The 25,030-nt window shown below is 39.7% G+C and overlaps 1 protein-coding gene across 1 annotated transcript in view; it reads left to right on the forward strand.

Annotated features, from left to right (window-relative positions):
- LOC126191245 (CWF19-like protein 1) overlaps positions 1-25,030 on the forward strand; it is a 160,489-nt gene that overhangs the window by 74,569 nt on the left and 60,890 nt on the right. Inside the window, exons 4-5 of the mRNA XM_049932055.1 lie at positions 3,277-3,497; positions 24,257-24,369. Of these exons, the coding sequence (XP_049788012.1) occupies positions 3,277-3,497; positions 24,257-24,369 (334 nt within the window). The remainder of the gene's footprint in view (positions 1-3,276; positions 3,498-24,256; positions 24,370-25,030) is intronic.

Genomic DNA, 25,030 nt, shown 5'->3' on the forward strand with positions numbered 1-25,030 from the left:
ATACGGACCAACTAGGAGCAGGAGAGGCAGTACAGGACATTTCAATTTCCACTGTCCTGTGTAGCTTTGATGGCATCCATTACAAAATATACACTTTTCAGTTCCACAGAGCGAAATACAGTGACATGCTATAGAAGAATGCTGTATGAAGAGGCATGGCACTGCACTTTGGTTTGGAACACTTAGACCAAATAACATGACTTACATTTCCTCAAACACATATGTTTTATGTTTCAGACTTTTCAGAAAGATGTGTGCTACAAGATGAATATATTTTTGAAAATTCGATTTTTTTTTTAGTATTGACACGGTTCACAAATATCATAGATCTGGGGCTGATGTGCAGAGTAGTCTGAGTTATAGTGGGTACTCTCCGCGTGACCTGAGTTTACATTTAATGATTTTGCTGTTTCCCCTTCTTTTACTCTCATGTCAAATGAAAGCAAAATGGATATCTGTGGCCGGGAGCTATGAAGTGAATTAAAATACATTCACATAATTACAGAAGGCTAAAATATGTTATTAGTTTCAGATTTTATTTTATTTTCACCTTTCTGACGGTCAAGCATTAATCGCCTTGCAGAACACTGAAGTTGCACCGTGTCACTAATTGCATGGCCCCTCCCGCCGGAGGTTCGAGTCCTCCCTCGGGCATGGGGTGTGTGTGTGCTGTCCTTAGCATAAGTTAGATTAAGTTAGTTTAAGTAGTGTGTAAATCTAGGGACTGATGACCTCTGCAGTTTGGTCCCTTAAGAATTCACACACATTTGAATAACACTGAAGTTATTTTTGTCTGTTTGCTAAAGAAATTTGACTTTTATTAACCTTTTCCACAGTGGCAGTCAATGTATTTGAAACTAAATGTTTAATTCCACAGTACTGGCTAGTTTCAACTGTTTGCTGCATTTCAAGTGCACATTTTCATCTTCTAGCACATATGGCATTATGCCACAATGAAGAACCAAACATGATATAATACAGAACTGATGCTCCAAGAAAACTTTCATCCCATAAACCACACCGAAAAGCTTAATATCAGGTCGAGGTCTACTTCATTGGGAATCTGGACATACGAATGTGCTCTTTAAGTATGCACTTTAAATGTGCACATTTTAGCATGGTTCACGAAATTCCAATGCTCTTGCAGTATCCTCTGATGTCTTGTTTCTTTTATGACATAATGTATGATCTTTTAATGTTTTATATGTACATACATACGGGCTTCCTACGTCATGGTAGCTGCACAAGCGCGGTGTCGCCTGTTATCTGCGCTCTCTGGCAACTGCTGAAATGAACCTATTTCTAACAGGTCGTGGGAAAATATTGCGAATGGTGGTTTGAAAAGCATTACATTCAGTGTAAATATCCTTTTACGTAAGTTGAACTATGTGCGAGAATGTACCATGAATTTCTTAAATCAAAGAGCGTTTGACCCTCATTTAAAAATCAACTCTTTGATGATGAGCCATTTAGAAGAATTTGGAACCCTGAAGATCAGACATTTATGTCGTTATTAAAAATTTTACTGACACATTTGTGTGATATATCTTAAAGTGTAACACACACAAAAAAGATCAACATTATATGCAAAAGTGTAGCTTCTCTTGCAGTTTATTAACCTTAGAGACCAATTTTATATATGAAAGCTTTGCTTTTCTTGTAACAACACTATGTATATTAATTTAAACTATTAACTTTGCCTGTTTGTGTGTTTGTGCTCTTAATAGTGATGTTGCTGTTAGCTGACTACATCACGTGTCCTATGTTCTGAATATCCGCTGTTATCAGCTGGCGAGATCATGTGACATGAGCTATGACTGGCTTACAAAAGCGCATCGCAATCTCGATTTCAATTATTCGGAAAGTAACATGCGGTGTTTGTTGGAATTCCAATGTATACTTTCATAATACAGAAGTATGCAACGTACATGTTGCTGCACATCAAAGATATTTCCAAAACGTGTTCTTTTCCCTAAGTTTTGCTTTCTAAAGTGCTGGGAAATTCTACGCCCGTGTGTAAAACCATAACCATTCAAAGGATTGATAAGTTTTGAGGGAAAATATATTGTCACTTAACATGGAAAAAGTGTGTTTTCGTCCGGGAGAAAGTGTAATTTATAACTGAGAAATGCGAGAAAAATCCGGGAATTTTTTTTTCCTTCCCCACGTATACTCCCTGACAAAGTAATATTCCATGTTTATTGGTTTGCAGCCACATTTGGCAGGAGGTCTGCACTTAACACATGCCTGAGCAGGAGAAAACTAGCTACAATGTCTTGAATTGGTGAAATAACATAAAAACTCCAGGTAGGAATATCAACAATGTAGGAAAAGACAGATTGCTACTTATGTAAAGAAGATGCATTAAGATGCAGACAGGCACAGGTAAAATACACTTACATAAAGCTTTCAGCCACAGCCTTCATCAGTGAAAGAGACACACATCATCATACTCACAAGCAAGCACACCTCATGCACACATGGCCACCAACTCCTACATCTCGGTCCAGAATTCCTTCCCGCCCAAGATGCTGGAGCTGGCGGTCATGTGTGCATGAGGTGTGCTTGCTTGCATGTATGAATGGTGTGTGTCTCTTTTACTGATGAAAGCTTTATGTAAATGTCTTTTAATTGTGTCTGTCTGCAACTTAACCTGTCTTCTTTAAAGCAAATAACAATCTGTCTTTTCTTATACTGTTGAAATGATGTAGAGTGATTCACGACTTTGTCCATGTTTATGTTGCTAAGACATCAGTACTCTACGTTCAGACTATAATGTGCTTGTTTATTTATTTATGAGGTGATTCCAGTATTCGTACCTCAGCTGCAGCCTTGCACCCACTGAGAATACTGTGCATTTGCATAATGGTTCTGAGTATGATTTTTGTTGTTGTTGGCAAATACTTCTATTATCCTACAAACTGGAAAACAATAGTCCATACTATATATCTGATTTTATGTTCAGGATGGACATGAAAAACGAGAAACAACACTACAAATATTAAAGCTCTCAGACAAAGTCCATCCTCAAAATATAATCTGATACAGTATGTGATAATTTACTTCTGAGGAAGAACTTTGCCTAAAAGCTTAAATATTTCTAATATTCTTCCTCATTGTTCCTGTCTGCAACTCAGTGCTTCCTTCATGTGATTAATAGCAACCTATCCTTTCCATGTTGTTGATATTATGTCCATTTTTTTTGTCCAAATTAACAATTATTGCAGAACAATCTACCATTATAATAATTACAATACTATACTGAATTGCTTTCAGGTAGACGTGGTCTCTTTAGTGCAATGTCAGGCCTGAAGCTAGCTTATGTGGGTGGTACTGAAGCAGAAACAGATGAGAAACCAAGAGGTTATAATTTTACGAAAGCTGATGTAACTTCAGTTCGAGATGTGTGCCTTCGAGGGAAGCCAAGTTTCAGAGGGATTGACATTTTAGCAACATCGTCATGGCCGAAAGATGTGACTCGGTTGAGTCAAGACAAGGTAAGCTTAAAAATAAATATCTGCCACTTTAATACTGAAAACTAATAAAAAATAATTCAAGTCTAAGACTATATTTGCTGTTACAATTTCTACATAAAACAACTCTAAGTTTATTGATAAATATTTCCTTTGTGTGTGATCTACAAATATTAAAACATCTACATACATACTCTCCAAGCTAACATACAGTACAGGGCAGAAGGTACCCTGTGCTATTCCTAGTCATTTCCTTTTCTGTTCCACTCAAAAATAGAACAAGGGAAAAACCAATGTGTACATGTGTCCCTAAGAGCTCTAATATGTTTTATCTTTTTTTTTTTTTGGTCCGTATGTGAAATGTATGTCAGCAGAAATAGAATCATTCTGTAGTAAGCATTAAATGCTGGTTCTTAAATTTTCTCAGTAGTGTTCCTTGAAAAGAACTTCACCTTCCCTCCAGGGATTACCATTTCAGTTCCCAAAACATCTCGACAATATTTGCCTATTGTTTGAACCAATCGGTAACAAATTAGTAGCCTGCCTATGAATTGCTTTGATGTCTTCCTTTAAACTGACCTCGTGCCGATTCCAAACACTTGAACAGTACTCAGGATTGGATCACACTAAGAGTCCTACATGCAGTCTCCTTTGCAGATGAACCATACTTTCCTAAAATTCTCGCACTAAATTGAAGTCAACCAATAATCTTCTCTACTACCATTCTTATGCATTCATTCATTTTCATATCACTTTGGAATATTACGTTTAGATGTTTAATCAATGTGGGTGTGTCAAGCAGTACACTACTGATGCTGTATTTAAGCATTACAGTATTGTCTTTCATAATCATATGCACTAACTTATATTTTTCTACATTTAGAGCTATTTACCATTCATCACAATAACTAGAAATTTTATCCAACATATTTTGTATCATCCTCTAGTCACTCATCTTCAGCGCCTGCCCGTACACCACAGCATCATCAGCAAACACCTACAGATTGCTGCTCACCCTGTCCATCAGACCTTTATGTACATAGAAAATAAGAATGGTGCTATCCCACTTCCCTGGGGCACTCCTGATGATACCCTAGTCTCTGATTAAACCTCACCATTGAGGACAACATACTGGGTTCTGTTACTTAAGAAGTCTTCAAACCACCTACATACTGGGAACATGTTCCATATGCTAATACCTTTGTTAGGGTGTCTAGCGGGGCACGATGTCAAATGCTTTCCGGAAATCAATGGAATCAGCCTGTTGCCCTTCATCTACAGTTCGGAGGATAGCAAGTGAGAAAATGGCAAGCTGAGTTTTGCAGGAGTGATATGTTCTAGAACCATGCTCATTCAAGAACAGGAGCTCTTCTGTCTCAAGGAAATTTATTATTTTCAAACTGAGAATGTGTTTAAGAATTCTGCAGCAAATCGATGTAAAGGATATCGGTCTGTAATTTTGTGGGTCTGTTCTTTTACCTTTCTTATATACAGAAGTCACCTGCACTTTTTTTGAGTCACTGGGGACTTTGCACTGGATGAAAGATTTGTAATAAATGCAAGTTAAGTAAGGGGCTAATATCATAGAGTACTCTTTGTAAAACCAAATTGGGATTACATCACAACTTGGCAACTTATTTGGTTTCAACTCTTTTGTTTGTTTCTCTATGCCAGGGGTGCTTATTACCATGTTATTCATACAGAGTGTGTTTGATAGTTGAACAACAGTATGTATGTCTTCTCCTGTGTGAACAATTTCCTAAATGCGAGATTTAAAACTTCTGCTTTCCTTTTGCTATCTCCTATTGCCACACCAGACAGGTCAACAAGTGACTGCATACAAGCCTTAGACATGCTTAGGGTTTTAATTAGGGCCAGAATTTTCTCACGTTCTCTGCAAGTTCTTTTGCTAATGTATGGTCGTTGTAGTTACTTTGCACATCAGCTTTTTACAGAAGCTCGAGTTTCTATTTTTTTCTGATGTCATTTGCGTGTTCTCTTTCATAGCAAGAGTGCAACAGCCTTTGCTTCCTCAGCATTTTCTGAATTTCTTTATTAAACTAAGGTAGGTCTTTACCATCCTTAATTGACATAAGCAGCACATATTTCTCCAGAGCTCAATTTACAATCCGTTTAAAATTTGCCCGTAATTCCTCTAAGTCCATCCTATTGGAACTAAATGATGTCAATTCACTGCATAAGTGGAACAGTAACAACTGCTTATCTGCACTTTCTAGCTGAAATATACTCCTAGCCTTCTTGATAGATTTATTAACTTTAGCAACCATAGTTGCTATGATGGCATCGTGGTCACAAATCCCTGTCTCTATACTGATTCCATCGATAAGGCCAGAACAGTTTGTAGCTACAAAGTGTGAAATGTTTGTACTGCATGTGGCTGTCAAAGTAGCTGCTCAGGATGGTTTTCGGAAAAGATGCTCAAAAGTACTTCCAAAGACTGTGTTCTCTGTGCCCCCTGCAGTGAATCCATAGGTTAAAGTCAGCTGCAACTAATATGGGGTGATCTGGGTATTTCCGTGTTATTGAATGTAGAATTTCTTTGAATGACTCTAAAGCTGTCACAGCAGTATTGGGTGCCAGTAAAAATATGCAACAATTTACTTGGCTTTATCTAGACCAGTTACATGCATCTAGATAACTTCACAGTCACACTCAAATTCAACCTATTTCTGTCCATTGCAATGAACTCTCCCCCTCCTTTGGTGTCTAATCAGTCTTTTTGATACACATATGTTCCATGACCACTCCCATGAACCATGGACCATGCCATTTGTGGGGAGGCTTGTTTGCCTCAGTGACACAGATAGTCGTACTGTAGGTGCAACCACAAAGGAGGGGTTTCTGTTAAGAGGCCAGACAAATGTGTGGTTCCTGAAGAGTGGCAGCAGCCTTTTCAGTAGTTGCAGGAGCAACAGTCTGGATGACTGACTGATCTGGCCTTGTAACATTAACTGAAATGGCGTTGCTGTGCTGGTACTGTGAACGGCTTAAAGCACGGGGAAACTACAGCCGTAATTTTTCCAGAGGTCATGCAGCTTTACTGTATGGTTAAATGATGATGGCATCCTCATGGGTAAAATATTCCAGAGGTAAAATAGTCCCCCATTCAGATCTCCTGGATCTCAGGAGGACGTGGTTATCAGGAGAAACAAAACTGGCTGATGAATTCTTCACGGGTTATCGTCCGAGTGGTGGCGTCCTCTTGTCGCAAAGTTTCAATGAGTTTCGTACCCATTATCTTCTGGCGAAGTGTCGGAAGTCTGTGCTCTGCATATCTATATAGCTGCTTGGCCGTTGTCCGCTACTGTAGGCTGGTCAGTCACATTCCTCTGGAAGGAGGTGCCATGTCGGTAGTGGTGGGGGCGGCTGCAGTGCGGCCTGGCATCGAGACCCAGTGGTTATGTCTGCAGACGCCGCTGCCTTCAGATCGGAGCGTTCCTGATGTATTTTATCAATTGTGGGATTCCACGCTGCACTGGGCTGAAAACCGCTATCCCTGTTTACTAAATTATTGTGCAGACGTAGCTCCACTGCCTCTTTGAAGATTCAGTCCCAGAAGCCATCGGCACTGCACAGCTTCTTCTTTTTCCTGAATTCAAAGGTGTGTCCCTCGATAATGCTAAGTTCTGCTACTGCGGACTTGTTTGTCTGTCCTAGTCGTACGTTCCTGATGTGTTCAGTACAGCGCTGGGCATTGTGTCTGCCCGATATATTCCATCCCACATTCACACTCAATACTGTAAATGCGCAGCATCTGCAACCCCAGCTGGTCTTGGTTGAGCCAAGAATATCTTTGACTTTTTTTGGTGTGCGAAAGATGGTCGTTATCTCGTGCTTCTTCAATATTCTTGCGATCTTGACTGTTGGTGGTCCAGCAAACGGCAGAAACACCACATGTTTTGCTTCGTCTTCTTGTTTCTCCTCTCACCTCTTGTCTGCAAGCAAGGCATGTCTTATTTGTGTCTCGGTGTAGCCATTCTTATGAAAGGTTTTCCGCAGATGTGCTAACTCATGCGGCAAACTCTTGCTGACACAGATCGACCTGGCTCTTTGTACTAAGGTGTTCAGTACTGAGTTACGTTGTGCTGGATGGTGGCAGCTCCGAGCATTGAGATATACGTCTGTGTGCATCTTCTTCCTGTAGACCAAGTGTCCCAACATACTGCAATCGCATAAACAAAACTGGCATTCTGCGGATCGGAGTGTGGAAGGGCAGATCCCTTGATCGGGCAGGAAGACTAGAAAATTTGAAAATGGTGATGGATAGCTTAAAATTAGATATAGTGGGAATTAGTGACGTTTGGTGGCAGGAGGAACAATACTTCAGGTTGGGTGAATACAGGTTTATAATTACAAAATCAAATAGGGGTAATGCAGGAATAGGTTAAATAATGAATTAAAAAAATAGTAGTTCGAGTAAACTACTATGAACAGCATAGTGAACACATTATTGTAACCAAGATAGACACGAAGCCCATGCCTAACACAGTAGAACAAGTTTATATGCCAACTAGCTCTGCAGATGATGAACAGATTGAAGAAATGTATGATGAGGCAAAAGAAATTATTTAGATAGTGAAGGGAAATGAAAATTTAATAGTCATGGGGGATTGGTATTCGATAATAGGAAAAATAATAGAAGGAAAAGTAGTAGGTGAATATGGAATGGGGGTAAGGAATGAAAGAGGAAGCCGCCTGGTAGAATTTTGCACAGAGCATAACTTAATAATAGCTAACACTTGGATTAAGAATCATGAGAGAAGGTTGTATAAGTGGAAGAGGCCTGGAGACACTGGAAGGTTTCAGATCAATTATATAATGGTAAGACAGGGATTTAGGAACCAGGTTTTAAATCGTAAGACATTTCCAGGGGCAGATGCGGATTCTGACCACAATCTATTAGTTATGAACTGTAGATTAAAACTGAAGAAACTGCAAAAATGTGGGAATATTTAAGGGGATGGGACCTGGATAAACTGAAAGAACCAGAGGTTGTAGAGATTTTCAGAGAGTGCATTAGGGAACAATTGACAAGAACGGGGGAAAGAAATAGAGTAGAAGAAGAATGGGTAGCTTTGAGAGATGAAATAGTGAAGGCAGTAGATGATCAAGTAGGTATCTTTTGTCTATGTGGACTGTAATACTCTCTTTCAAATTCTGAAGGTGGCAGGGGTCAAATACAGGGACCAAAAGGCTATTTACAATTTGTACAGAAACCAGATGGCAGTTATCAGAGTCGAGGGACATGAAAAGGATGTAGTGGCTGGGAATGGAGTGAGACAGGTTGAAGAAACAGTGGAGGATACAAGAGAAAAATTTGGAGTAGGAATTAAAATCCATGGAGAAGGAAAAAAAAGTTTGATGTTTGCCAATGACATTGTAATTCTGTCAGAGGCAGCAAAGGACCTGGAAGAACAGGTGAATGGAATGAGCAGTGTCTTGAAATGAGGACATAAGATGAACATCAACAAAAGCAAAATGAGGATAATGGAATACAGTCAAATTAAATCAGGTGACTGTGAGGGAATTAGGTTAGGAAATGAGACACTTAAAGTAGTAGATGAGTTTTGCTATTTGAGGAGCAAAATAACTGATAATGGTCAAAGTAGAGAGGATGTGTGTGTGTGTGTGTGTGTGTGTGTGTGTGTGTGTGTGTGCAAGCTTCTTCATCTTCCAGTACCTACTGCAACCTACATCCTTCTGAATATGTTTAGTGTATTCATCTCTTGGTCTCCCACTACGATTTTTACCCTCCACGCTGCCGTCCAATACTAAATTGGTGATCCCTTGATGTCTCAGAATATGCCCTACCAACCGATCCCTTCTTCTAGTCAAGTTGTGCCATAAATTTCTCTTCTCTCCAATTCTATTCAATACCTCCTTATTAGTTACGTGATCTACCCATCTAATCTTCAGCATTCTTCTGTAGCACCACATTTCGAAAGCTTCTATTCTCTTTTTGTCTAAACTATTTATCATCCATGTTTCACTTCCATACATGGCTGCACTCCATACAAATACTTTCAGAAATGACTTCCTGACATTTAAATCTATACTCGATGTTAACAAATTTCTCTTCTTCAGAAACGCTTTCCTTGCCATTGCTGGTCTACATTTTATATCCTGTCTATTTCGACAATCATCTGTTATTTTGCTCCCCAAATAGCAAAACTCATTTACTACTTGAAGCGTCTCATTTCCTAATCTAATTCCCGCAGCATCACTCGCTTTAATTCGACTACATTCCATTATCCTCGTTTTGCTTTTGTTGATGTTCATCACATATGCTCCTTTCAAGACACTGTCTATTCCGTTCAGCTGCTCTTCCAGGTCCTTTGCTATCTCTGACAGAATTACAGTGTCATCGGCGAAGCTCAAAGTTTTTATTTCATCTCCATGGATTTTAATTCCTACTCCGAATTTTTCTTTTGTTTCCTTTACTGCTTCTCAATATACAGATTGAATAGCTTTGGGGATAGGCTACAACCCTTTCTCACTCCCTTCCCAACCACTGCTTCCCTTTCATGCCCCTCGACTCTTATAGCTGCCACCTGGTTTCTGTACAAATTCTAAATAGCCTTTTGCTCCGTGAATTTTACCCCTGCCACCTTCAGAATTTGAAAGAGAGTATTCCAGTAAATGTTGTCAAAAGCTTTCTCTAAGTCTACAAAGGTTTGCCTTTCCTTAATCTATCTTCTAAGATAAGTCGTAGGGTCAGTATTGCCTCACATTTCAATGGAATCCAAATTGATCTTCCCCAAGTTCAGCTTCTACCAGTTTTTCCATTCGTCTTTAAAGAATTCGTGTTAGTATTTTGCAGCTGTCGCTTATTAAACTGATAGTTCAGTAATTTTCACATCTGTCAACACCTGCTTTCTTTGGGATTGGAATTATTATATTCTTCTTGAAGTCTGATGGTATTTCACCTGTCAGATACATCTTGCTCACTAGATGGTAGAGTTGTGTTAGGCCTGGCTCTCCCAAGGCTGTCAGTAGTTGTAATGGAATGTTGTCTATTCCTGGCACCTTGTTTTGGCTTAGGTCTTTCAGTGTTCTGTCAAACTCTTCACGCAGTATCATGTCTCCTATTTCTACATTCTCTTCCATTTGTATAATATTGTCCTCCAGAACATCGCCCTTGTATAGACCCTCTGTATACTCCTTCCACCTTTCTGCATTCCCTTCTTTGCTTAGAACTGGGTTACCATCTGAGCTCTTGATATTCATGCAAGTGGTCCTCTTTTCTCCAAATGTCTCTTTAATTTTCCTGTAGGCAGTATCTATCTTACCCCTAGTGATATGCACCTCTCCATCCTTACATTTGTCCTCTAGCCATCCCTGCTTAGCCATTTTGCACTTCCAGTCGATCTCATTTTTGAGACATTTGTATTCCTTTTAGCCTGCTTCATTTAAGGCATTTTTATATTTTCTCCTTTCATCAATTAAATTCAATATCTCTTCTGTTACCCAAGGATTTCTACTAGCCCTCATCTTTTTACCTACTTGATCCTCTGCTACCTTCACTATTTCAGCTCTCAAAACTACCCATTCTTGTCAATCGTTCCCTAATGCTCTCCCTGAAGCTGTGTACAACCTCTGGTTGTTTCAGTTTATCCAGGTCCCATCTCTTCAAATTCCTACCTTTTTGCAATTTTTTGAGTCTTAATCTACAGTTCATAACCATAGATTGTGGTCAGAGTCCACATCTGCCCCTGGAAATGTCTTACAATTTAAAACCTGGTTCCTGAATCTCTGTCTTACCATTATATAATCTATCTGAGACCTTCCAGTATCTCCCGGCTTTCTCATTGTATACAACCTTCGTTTATGATTCTTGAACCAAGTGTTAGCTATGATTAAATTATGCTCTGTGCAAAATTCTACCAGGCAGCTTCCTCTTTCATTCCTTAACCCAATTCCATATACACCTACTATGTTTCCTTCTCTTCCTTTTCCTACCACAGAGTTCCAGTCACCCATAATTATTAAATTTTCGTCTCCCTTCACTATCTGAATAATTTCTTTTATCTCATCATACATTTCATCAATCTCTTCGTCATCTGTGGAGCTAGTTGGCATATAAACTTGTACTACTGTGGTAGGCGTGGGCTTCGTATCTATCTTGGCCAAAATAATGCGTTCACTATGTTGTTTGTAATAGCTTACCCGCATTCCTATTTCCCTATTCATTATTAAACCTACTCTTGCATTACCCCTAGCTGATTTTGTATTTATAACCCTGTATTCACCTGACCAGAAGTCTTGTTCCTCCTGCCACCGAACTTCCTAATTCCTACTATATCTAACTTTAACCTATCCATCTCTCTTTTTAAATTTTCTAGCCTACCTGCCCGATTAATGGATCTGACATTCCATGCTCCGATCCATAGAATGCCACTTTTCATTCTCCTGATAACAACGTCCTCCTGAGTAGTCCCCGTCCGGAGATCCGAATGGTCAACTATTTTACCTCAGGAATATTTTACCCAAGAGGAGGCCATCATCATTAAACCATACAGTAAAGCTGCATGCCCTCGGGAAAAATTACGGCTGTAGTTTCCCCTTGCTTTTAGCCGTTCGCAGTACCAGCACAGCAAGGCCATTTTGGTTAGTGTTACAAGGCCAGATCAGTCAATCATCCAGACTGTTGCCCCTGCAACTACTGAAAAGGCTTCTGCCCCTCTTCAGGAACCACACGTTTGTCTGGCCTCTCAACAGATACCCCTCCGCTGTGGTTGTACGTACAGTACGGCTATCTGTATCGCTGAGGCACGCAGGAGATAAAATGTGAACTGGCAATGGCAAGGAAAGCGTTTCTAAAGAAGAGAAATTTATTCACATCGAGTATAGATTTAAGTTTGAGGTAGTCTTTTATCAATATATTTGTATGGAGTGTAGCCATGTATGGAAGTGAAACATGGATGATAAATGGTTTAGACAAGAAAGGAATAGAGGCTTTTGAAATATGGTGCTACAGAAGAATACTGAAGATTAGATTGGTAGATCACAAACTAATGAGGAGGTACGGAATAGAATTGGGGAGAAGAGGAATTTGTGGCACAACTTGACTAGAAGAAGGGATCGGTTGGTAGGATATGTTCTGACGCATCAAGGGATCATCATTTTAGTTTTGCAGGGCAGCTTGGAGGGTAAAATTTGTAAAGGGAGACCAAGAGCAGATTCAGAAGGATGTAGATTGCGGTAGGTACTTGGAGATGAAGGAGCTTGCACAGGATACAGTAGCATGGAGAGCCACATCAAACCAGTCTCTGGACTGAAGCCCACAACAACAACAACAACATATTCCATGAATTGCTAAATTCCACAGAGCTTTCTACTTTGAATTTCTGCTAGCTCTCAGTCTTGAGACTAATATGAGTGCGAGAAGTTTCCTGGAGCGCAGTTATTTGAGAACTTAGTTATGAATGTTGTTGTTGTTGTTGTGGTCTTCAGTCCTGAGACTGGTTTGATGCAGTTCTACATGCTACTCTATCCTGTGCAAGCTTCTTCATCTCCCAGTACTTACTGCAACCTACATCCTTCTGAATATGCTTAGTGTAGTCATCTCTTGGTCTCCCTCTACAGTTTTTACCCTCCACGCTACCCTCCAATGCTAAATTTGTGATCCCTTGATGCCTCAGAACATGTCCTACCAACTGGTCCCTTCTTCTTGTCAATTTGTGCCGCAAACTCCTCGTCTCCCCAATTCTATTCAATACCTCCTCATTAGTTATGTGATCTACCCATCTAATCTTCAGCATTCTTCTGTAGCACAACATTTCAAAATCTTCTATTCTCTTCTTGTCCAAACCATTTATCATCCATGTTTCACTTCCATACATGGCTACACTCCATACAAATACTTCCAGAAACAACTTCTTGACACTTAAGTCTATACTCGATATTATTAAAATTTCTCTTCTTCAGAAACGCTTTCCTTGCCATTGCCAGTCTACATTTTATATCCTCTAAATGATTAATGGAAAATCTCATATAAAGATGTGAAACAAATACTAACAAAGAGATAGAGGGGCTGGCAAGTACTTACCTCAGTTCAGTACAGCCGATAGATACACATAAAACAGAACCGAAAATTTACGTTCCTAGCTTTCGGAACAAATGTTCCTTCGTCGGGGAGGAGAGAGGGGAAAGAAAGGGAAGAAGGGAAAGGAGATTCAGTTACTCACAACCCAGATTATGAAGCAACAGGGAAAGGAAAATAGGGAGGGTACCAAGGATGGAGGCATGGTTGTCAGAGGGAAGCCAAAGATATCCTCTTTACTTCGACCATCATCAGTTATTTTGCTCCCCAAATAGCAAAACTCCTTTACTACTTTAAGTGTGTCAATTGCTAATCTAATTCCCTCAGCATCACCCGACTTAATTCGCCTACATTCCATTATCCTCATTTTGCTTTTGTTGATGTTCATCTTATATTCTCCTTTCAAGACACTGTCCATTCCGTTCAACTGCTCTTCCAAGTCCTTTGCTGTCTGACAGAATTACAATGTCATCGTCGAACCTCAAAGTTTTTATTTCTTCTCCATGGATTTTAATACCTACTACGAATTTTTCTTTTCGTTCCTTTACTGCTTGCTCAATATACAGATTGAATAACATCGGGGAGAGGCTACAATCCTGTCTTACACCCTTCCCAACCACTGCTTCCCTTTCATGTCCCTCGACTCTTATAACTGCCATCTGGTTTCTGTACAAATTGTAAATAGCCTTTCACTCCCTGTATTTTACCCCTGCCACCTTTAGAATTTGAAAGAGAGTATTCCAGTCAACATCTTTAAAAGCTTTCTCTAAGTCTACAAATGCTAGAAATGTAGGTTTGTCTTTCCTTAATCTGTTTTCTAAGATAAGTCGTAGGGTCAGTATTGCCTCACATGTTCCAACATTTCTACGGTATCCAAACTGATCTTCCCTGAGGTCGGCTTCTACCAGTTTTTCCATTCGTGTGTAAAGAATTCGCGTTAGTATTTTGCAGCTATGACTTATTAAACTGATAGTTCGGTAATTTTCACATCTGTCAACACCTGCTTTCTTTGGGATTGGAATTATTATATTCTTCTTGAAGTCTGAGGGTATTTCGCCTGTCTCATACATCTTGCTCAGCAGATGGTAGAGTTTTGTCAGGACTGGCTCTCCCAAGGCCGTCAGTAGTTCAGATGGAATGTTGTCTGCTCCTGGGGCTGTAGTTATGAATACTTCAACAATTTAATGATAATATTTTGATACTCAAAGTGTTATTTCTTTGAATGCAGTCTGATTTCACTAATTGCTTGTTGTCTGGCAAGTGTACATCAGAATACCTCAAACTACCACCTAGCCTAAGAAAGCCCTTGCGCATTCCGCAAGTACTCTGCTGCCTGAGGAGCTGCTTCCTTTTTGTAGTGCATACCTGACCCATCAACAGGATTCCTACAATTCCCCACCCAATAATGCAGGTCAAGAAATCTGCAGCCAGACCGCCACAGAGCTGATCAAGCCTTTAATTGAGACCCTCCACTTGGCTCCAAACCAAAGGACCCCACTCAACCCTGGGAACAATACTGAAAAGTGCGAGCTCTGCTTGCACCCTACGTGTGAGGCCAGCAGCCTTCACCATCTGTGCCTGGATGAATTGAGGATGGCCTCAGAATCCAAGTGACAGGTGTCAATAGCTGCAAGCAAGGCCTCCTCCACATCTCAGTCAGACTGAATGCACATTGGCTTCCTTTCTGGACCTGAATTCTATTTCTCTAAGGGGCTGCAGAACGCATCTATGTTGGAGCCCCAGATAACTGGCAAACCCCTGCCCTCATACACCTGCTTGGACCCAGCTGAAGAAATGGGCACCTGTCCACTGACACAGTGAGCAGGCAAGACAAGACGGCCCATCTCCACATTGGCCCTCTGCCTCGAGCAACTTGAAAGCTTTACCAGATGCCTCTCATCCTGCTATGAGGGCAGATCCACCGCATTGGGTACACTAAGAGGTGCCTTGGCACAGAGTCCATGGGAAAAATGAGTGACACCTGAGGTGTCCCAAGTGATGTGTCAGTTTCTCTGCCACCTCTATGCCCCGAGGCAGCAACCTAAAGACAACTGATGTTAGCCAAAAGCAATTCAGCTGTTCACGAACTGCAGCCAGCTCCTCCTTTGTTCACACACAGCCCGTGCACGTCCTACCCATCCTAATATTACTGCCTTGAGAATTGACTACAGAAATACAGACAGAAATGTAGATATTCAACTTAATAGCCTCCTGATGTGTTACCAATGGAGAGTGACACCTTATGAGCTATGTCGTTAGCTGTTCAGAAGAAATGACAACTTTGCTGCAGATTACTTGATTACACACTTCACAGCTACTCTGCAGTTGAGTACCAGGTGACATCTGGACAGCACTGTCAAATTCACAGCATTCCCTAAATGTTGTAGTTTGCTTCCTGCCTTTTGGCATGCAGTACTCCTGATGCATGATGAAGTGGCTCTTCTTTGTATGTTCTCCATCTCCTGTATTAGTTGTCCCTGATAAAGGGTACCAGACTCTACTAAGAAACTGGCCAAACAAGGGTGTTGTAAACTACTACTTTCATGGATTAATTGAATGTTCTTAGGATTCTTTTTGTGACTCTCAATCATGACATCTGCCTTTCCTACAACTAGTTTTATGTAATCATTCCACTTTGGATATATACTCCTCAATACTATTATGAAGAATCCAGGACATAATCAGTTACAGTAGCAGGGTTGTCAACAATAACTAATGCTTCATAGTGAAAACACATTTATTCAGCAGGCACAGAAGTACAGATGGAGCTGAACTGCCCCCTTTGCAGAATGCACTCCTACTATACATATACAGGGTGGCGCAGATAAAAGTAGCCAATGTAAGCATAAAGGAAATGCAGTGAAATTGCAGAAACAAAGAGCTGAAATGGTCTTACCATTGATTCACAATTAAAAATACTGTGAAAAATAATTTATGGAAGGTGTCGAAGGTGACCCCCCCCCCCCCTCCTGCAACATCAGTACACAGCTGTGCATGTCTTTTTAAATATATTCAGATACACTCTGAGTAAAGTTTGGATATGGATGGTGGCAACTTCACAGCTGATGTTGTCTTTCAGTTCCTGTATTGTACATGGATTTGTTTCATAGAGTACATGGGATTTGTTTCATAGACTTTGCTCTTCAAGTGTCCCCACAGGAAAATAAAAATCATGTGTTGTTAGATCTGGCAAATGTGGTGACCGTAAATGTTTTCTGCCAGTTCGTTCCTCAGTGAAGACATGGACTCATTCCAGGGATACCTAAGATGTGTGGCATGTTGTCCCATTTTGCTGGAAGAAATAGTCTTGTCTTTCATATTCAGTGTGTTGAAAACAAAAGTATAAAAAATTTCCATACATGCAACCGTCTTGAGGGTAGTGTCAAAAAATATTGGACCAATGATGCATGTTCCTGTTACACTGATTTTTTCATCAAGGAGTGGTTGTTGACACACAGTGTCAGGGTTCTTTGTTGCACAGTACCACGTGTTATGTGAATTCACATGAATGGATAAATGAAACCATGCTTCATCAGTCATGATGTAATGGAAAGAATCTAACAAACCATCATTGATGTTATTCAAAAGCCACATGCAGTAATCTACACATTTCTGACTGTCATCCTCCCATAATTGCTGCAGGACTGTCACATGATATAACTTCAAATTAAGACTTTTCAATATCCAGTGGCAACTTCTCTTACTTACTTGCCCCTGTTGGACCAATTTATGTGAAGACTTCTTTGGACTCTGAATAATTCTTTAGCAAATGTGTCCAACAACTTCTGGTGTGTGAACTGAAGAAATTCTTTGTTGTCATACATTTTGGACTGATCCATAGGTGTGCCAATTTTAATACAGACTTTATTGCCCTCTTTCTGGTAGTCCTCTGTCGGGATACTTGACCTAGAGAATTTCACAAGTTTCCTTAATTGAACCTGTTTTCACATATGCTTGCACTGTGTCAATTCTATTTTCTATCAAGAAAATAATTTTGCAGACCACAAAGAGAAACATGTAACTTCACTGATGAAATAAACTGAAATGCTGACAGAAGAGTGTGAACAATCAATTATTGCATAAAACTGCCCATTTTTGGAGCTGTTTACCCTATTTCAGGAGTCAAAATATTGTGTTCACATTCAAAGGGGAGGCAGGCTCCTTTTAACTGCACCAGCCTGTAGAATGTTCTAGGAAATTTCGGTATCCCATAAATAAGCAGGTCGAAGAACCTTCCAGAAATACAAACCTTAAATGATAAATAATTGCAGCAGTGGAGATCGAACCAGTGATCTTTATGTCGCCAGGCAGTGTCTGTAACTGCTACAACATGATGGTCTGTCCATAGCACACCCAATATTTTACAGTTATGAGTTTCTTGTAACTGGTCAGCAGTCATACAATTGTACAGTCATGAGTCCTGCTGCCTATCTATACACAGTATGTTAGTCTGCCTGTATTGAGAGGCTTTAGTAGATGCAGTCCTGTTATAGGTGGTGTGCCATTGGCTTCCTCCAACCTCTGCACAGTTTTATCCAGCCAGTTATATGGGAACTACAATTTAATGTAGGGTCTTAACCGTGGAGAAACTTGTCATTGCCAGAGATGAAAAGCAGGTGTATGTTGGTGCCATTAATCAGTTACTGAATCATATAGCACATTTTATGCTCACATAGTATGTCCAAAAATCTTGTATATATGAATAAACATGGGATCTACAAATGGTGATCCTGTGAAAGTTGTATTATTGAATTTGTGCATGAGATAGAGAAGCATGCATCCACTGTTTGGACTGTTCCTTAGTTTCAGAGTTCACATTCTGCTCCCATGGCTTGCCCCAGTCCCGATTCTGATAGCAGTGAAGGAATGTAAAGACCTAACCCATTCTTTCATTTTACTGAACATTGGTTTGAAACCTTGGTATCCACCTTGCACAAAACCTATGGTAACCTAACTTGTTTGTGACAGTGTTAAAGAGGACTGTCCTTGAAATCTGAGACAGGTCTTTAGAAAGTTCGGAAATTGTGAACTGGTGTCTCACTTGTACAATTTTGTCAACTTGTTGCTTAAGTTCATCAGTTGTATCTGAGTATCTTCCTCGACCACTTGAATTTTTCACACCTTGTTTTCATTATACCGTAACTTATAATCCGAACCCCATACACACGGCACAATCGGTGATGAATCGCGAAGGCATTGACTCCTGCTTGAGGGAGCAAGTGACAGAATGTAGCTCACAACTGGCAGGAGATGCAATAACACCATCCATTTCAGTTGCTTGCTACTTATGCACTGCTGAACACATCAGATTGCTGATGGACACAATGCAACATTCAGAGTCACCTTTCCTACAATGCAGGCGCCATGAAGCTATAAGCATTTGCTTATTTTTAATAGCCACTCAGAGATTAACTTATGAGTAGGTCTTGTGTTTGCTAACATTGTTGCTGAAATGATGATACCGTCATGGTGAAAGCAATAGTCAGATGGATACTGTCAAGGACATTTTTGGTATATGTGCTCTGTAGGATCCTCAACACTTAATTACAATGTGGGAAGGTTATCAGTATGCATAAGTGTCTGTTATGTTGACATTTCATTCGACAGCAGTCAAAAGAAGCAATTGCCATTAACTTCCAAACATACCAAATTGTGAATTTTAGATTTTGCTTGCATATGTGTATATGAGAAGAAAGTTTTGATGGTTGATATCGCCTGTTCATTGTTTATCACATGACTCCGAAGCTCATTTCCAACCAATGCACTGCTATGTGCATCTCTCCATCTTTCATTTCACCATGGGTTTTGTGGTTGATATCAGTTATTTGTTCTTCATTATTTGTTATACATTTTTTTATTATTTCTGTTGTCAAAATTTATAACTGTATAACAAATGATGAATGATTAATTGAAACAGTGAGGCAGCAGTCTGAATTGTATGACATGAATGTACTAAATTACTCGCCCTCTTACTACATTTATTAAGTTCATTTTTATATGTACCAGTACCCTATTCGATATTTTACAATGCAATGCAGCCGCAACTTCACGTAAAACAGGTACTGTGGGTAGAATCAGATCCATTAGTAAGAATTTTTTTGTATGTTGTTAGCATTTGTGATGTTTTGTAAAGAAATGGTGTGGAACCTTTAGGAACTGCAGCAGTGACAAAATACTTTATTTAAGAATATACATCAAAAAATGTATTAGAGTTGTTTGTTTAAATATGTGTTCATGGCAGACTTATTTATTGTTAAGCAGCTCTCTGGAATGTGTGTGAAACAGTTTTGCAAGCACCAGTGGTTTCACTAGCTAATCCCAATACAAGAAAGGCACTTGAACTATTAAAACCCAAATACAGGATGCAAGAAAGAGCCCTATAAATCTTGAAGGGAAAGGTATTCTGGGAGGTATGACTGTCGCATAAAAATTTGCTCTGCACTGGCAGCCCTAAATTTAACCTTACACAAGCCAATTTTTGTGGTATTTGATGGCAGCTCATATCACAGTGTTTTTTATAGTAATTATGCCTTTATTCGCCGTGGCATGCTATCCACAAGTTCATCAAGGCACTGTTGGTCCAGATTGCCCCACTCCTCAATTACTATAAAAAACACTGTGATATGAGCTGCCATCAAATACCACAAAAATTGATGTAAAAAAAGAAACAACAGGTGCTTCAACTTTCTAAAATATTTATTAAATGCAGATTCCTCTTTCTTGAGCTCCTTGTATACTGTGTGAAGTTTCCCTTCTGTACCACGTAATGAAATTTTTGGGACCTACATTCTTTTTGTGTTGTTTTGCACTTCTATCTTTCTTCTCTAATATACAAACTGTACCTGTAAGCTGCACTTCACATGTAAAAGCAGTTGCAAATCATCTTGCCAAGCTCGCAGTTCCCACGAAAAAACAGTTATGGACAGGCATGCAAATTGAGATCACTTGACATGAATTGAGTTGTGACTGACAATGTGAATACACCTTGAAGTGATGGTGCCATTACGGCCAGTGTGAATTGCCCTTAAAACTTCCAGCAGACCTCTGATATACCAGCTCACGTTCTGCATTTTTACTTGTAGCACACATCACACAAGACTTGTGCCATGTGCAAGTGATCTGGCAAAATCACAAACACAGTACTGCTGACCTTCGTTTCGTGTGTGTTCAGTGCCAGTTATCTTGTGTGTTCAGTGCCAGTTATCTTCTAGTACACTGGCAGCAGTTGTGTTGATTCTGATTTATTTCACTTTGGTAGTGAAAGTGCCTGTGCTAATTTGTTTTCAGGTAGAAACATATCCTCCTTAAACTGCTCAAACCAAAGAAAAGTAGTTAATTGTGTAATACGCTCCACTGTATGCTTGCTGTAACATTGTAAAAGCTTTCATGTCAGGTTTTGTTAACAAAGTAAAATTTTAAATTTGAATGCAGACTAATACACACATCAAAAAAAGTTTTGCATCACCTCAGTTCCGAGAGTTCTGGAACCTGTTCAGAAAACTGGAATAGAGATCAACATAAACATCATTTCTGCCCTTTTTATTGCTCATAAAAACCATACATTGCATGTTGTACCACCATACAGCGAAATCTTCAGAGGTGGTGGTCCAGATCGCTGTACACACCGGTACCTCTAATACCCAGTAGCACGTCCTCTTGCATTGATGCATGCCTTTATTCGCCGTGGCATGCTATCCACAAGTTCATCAAGGCACTGTTGGTCCAAATTGCCCCACTCCTCAATGGCAATTCGGCGTAGATCCTTCAGAGAGGTTGGTGGGTCACATCGTTGCAGTAAGAATTTTTTTGTATGTTGTCAGCATTTGTGATGTTTGATAAAGAAATGGTGTGGAACCTTCAGGAACTGCAACAGTGACAAAATACTTTATTTAAGAATTCAATCCATCTCACGCACGTTCAATAGGATTCATGTCTGGGGAACATGCTGGCCACTCTAGTTGAGCGATGTCGTTATCCTGAAGGAAGTCATTCACAAGATGTGCATGATGGGGGCATGAATTGTTGTCCATGCAGATGAATGCCTCACCCATATGCTGCTGATATGGTTGCACTGTTGGTCGGAGGATGGCATTCACATATGGTACAACCATTATAGCGCCTTCCATGCCCACCAGTGGTGTATGTTGACCCCACATAATGCCATCCCAAAACACCAGGAAACCTCCACCTTGCTGCATTCGCTGGACAGTGTGTCTAGGGCATCCAGCCTGACTGGGTTGCCTCCAAACATGTCTCTGACGATTGTCTGGTTGAAGGCATATGTGCCGCTCATCGGTGAAGAGAATGTGATGCCAATCCTGCATGGCCCATTTGGCATGTTGTTGGGCCCATCTGTACCACACTGCATGGTGTTGTGGTTGCAAAGATGGACCTCGCCATGGACGTCGGGAGTGAAGTTACGCATCATGCAGCCTATTGCGCACAGTTTGAGTCATAACACAACCTGTGGCTGCACGAAAATCATTATTCAACATGGTGGCATTGCTGTCAGGGTTTCTCCGAGCCATAATCCATAGGTAGCAGTCATCCACTGCGGTAGTAGCCCTTGGGCGTCCTGAACAAGGCATGCCATCGACAGTTCCTGTCTCTCTATATCTCCTCCATGCCCAAACAACATTGCTTTGGTTCAGTCCGAGACACCTGGACAGTTCCCTTGTTGAGAGCCCTTCCTGGCACAAAGTAACTATGCAGACGCAATTTAACTGCGGTACTGATCGTCTAGGCATGGTTGAACTACAGACAACATGAGCAGTGTGCCTTCTTCCTGGTGGAATGACTGGAACTGATCGGCTGTTGGACCCTTTCCGTCTAATAGGCACTGCTCATGCATGGTTGTTTACATCTTTGGGCAGGTTTAGTCTGCGATACAATATCCAGTCAAGGTCTATCTTCAGGAGTTCTGGGAACTGGGGTGCTGCTAAACTTTTTTTGATGTGTGTACTATCAACACTGATTTTTCACAGGTGACTTTTCCTGTCGTACTCCTCAGGTATTTTTATCAGATACATATTGTATTTTATGAACCATAAGACACAATGGGCTATAAGAAGCACCGTAATGTTTAAGCAACGTTTTTTTAAAAAAATAACCCTTTTGCCATTTTTATTATTAGACTGAAAATACAGAATAAAAAAATTCTTAGTTTATAAAACTGAACTCACCTTTAGAATCCCTGAAAATTGTCACCTTCTGGTTTTGGCTAGTTTCCATTCTATCCTCTATTTGCACATTTAGTCTTTCTCATTTTTTTTCAGTTTTTCTTTACTAGCCTGCCATTTGCAAATGGTTTTTTACCTGTAGATGGAGGGCCGAAATGTCACTCAGCTACTGTTTCCATGCTCTTCTGCATATGCTATTACTTTCAATACAGCCCGCATCATATGAATAACTTCAATTGTTTTCCATTACAAAACTAGCTACTAACAAAAATATCATACTGTTACCAATGACACAAATCACTTTCAATTCAAGTTCACTGGCACCATAGACTGCAATAATGCATTGTGGGCTACATAGCTTTCTGTGTTTGTGATGGCAGGGCGGGAGGGAAACATGTTAGCAAGCTTGTGAATCCCCATGACTCATATTTGTTGCATCAATGCACTGCTGCTGCCAGTTGAATCCAATGTTGTTGGCTAGAGATAGGTTTCCCACAACATTGAATAATGGCCATTTTTAAGACTGACGGGAATTTTAAATCAAACACTGGACATTTTTATATTAATTTCGAGTATAAGACACTCCTGAATTTTGGAAGAAATTTTTCAAAGAAAAAAGTGTGTCTTATAGTCCATAAAATATGATGTGCACAAGCCTTTTGTTTTTCCAACCCAGTATAACAATTCCATCTTATGAAATGACATTTTAATACTACATATGATGTACAAGACACTCTCTCATTGTTGTCTTTAGTTTGTGCTTTATTTTATCATTCATCTGTCTACAATTTGTCAGTTTATCTTCTGCACTTTCCTGTTCTTCCCAGCTATTCTTTTCTTCTTTTCTCATCCACTTAAGCTCACTAGAGATTAAGCACTTTTTCATAACTAAGTGTAATTACAGAAGAAACTACCCAAGGGTACACTTAAAATATTAGAACACTTGAATCAAGAGAGTCACATGGGAACAGGAATGACAGTCTTCTCAATATATAGTATACTTATTAGTCTAGATATTATTATTGCCATTTAAAATAATAATGCTTACAGAGAACTATCCATGCTCTTGATTTTATGAATTCCAATTCTCAACTTGTGATAATCACTTCAAACAAAACAGGAAACTTTTTTTAATCATTTCACATGTTCCGTGTTCTTTTGGGACAGTGAACTCACCTCATAGTTACATGGGATGCTATTGTGTTTCACATGTGGCGCTAGCTGTACAGTGATTATTAACTTATTTGCAATGAATTCTTGTAATGTAAATTATTTTTCCATGCCCACCTCAGCTATAACAGTATTAATGAAATAACACTATTTAATTATGTTGAAAAGTAGTTGAAGCAAATCAGTCATTGGATAAAAAACTGAATTACCAACTTTCTCATCTGTTTAATACTTATTTGACTGGACAAGGATTTGACAGCTTACATACAAAATGCATTTGGTAACCGTTAAATTACCTTCATCATTTGTTGTAAGCCGGTTGCATAATACAAGGCTTATTATAAGACAGATGCACTATGATTTTTTTACAGACTGTGAAGATTTCCAAAGAATCACATTTACTTTCATGGTTGGCAGTACAGTTGAAGCCCCGTTATCATTTCTGTCCTGCTGATGAACAATATTATGAAAGAAGACCATACAGGTTTGTGTAACTGCACTCATTGTCTTCTGTAATGAAATCAGAATTCACAAACTTGACATTCTACTTGCAATAAATGTCAAAATGAAGGTCAGAAATGGGTGTTATCAGTGTTTGTGGTAGAAGAGGAGCATCTACTTATGTGATGCCAGTACAAGAACACAAGAGATTTACTTGACAGAAACACAAATATACACAGTTGAGTCTCTGGCCACTAGAAGCTTCTGCCATAAGGGGAATGTGGAAAGAAACAGGATGAAGATAAAAGAAACATAATAAAATAATTAAAAATATGATTACATTATAAATTAATTTTTAGGAAATGCTGAGAAACCAAATAATATTGGTTGAGTCAGGTAAAATGGAAGGGACATTTAAAGAAATTCAGAAAGAGATGGTTGCACAGAAAAGTGATGTACATGGAGAAGGTGAGAAATTTCTGTTACATGCATAATAAAGGGCAAATATGTGGCAAGAGTGTATTGAGGTCTGTATAATGGAGAAGATCTGCCCCAAAGTGTCATAGAAGAAGAGAAGGACATGGAAAGGAGAAGGAGGAGAAAGGTGGAGAAGGTTGATGGGTGATCCAGTAATGTGGTCAGCGTTGGGCAGAGCGTTGAATGATCTTAGCACAAATAAATTAGCTTGAGGTGACAAGATATTT

Source organism: Schistocerca cancellata, chromosome 6 (assembly GCF_023864275.1).
Source record: "Schistocerca cancellata isolate TAMUIC-IGC-003103 chromosome 6, iqSchCanc2.1, whole genome shotgun sequence".
Taxonomy (NCBI): Eukaryota; Metazoa; Arthropoda; class Insecta; order Orthoptera; family Acrididae; genus Schistocerca; species Schistocerca cancellata.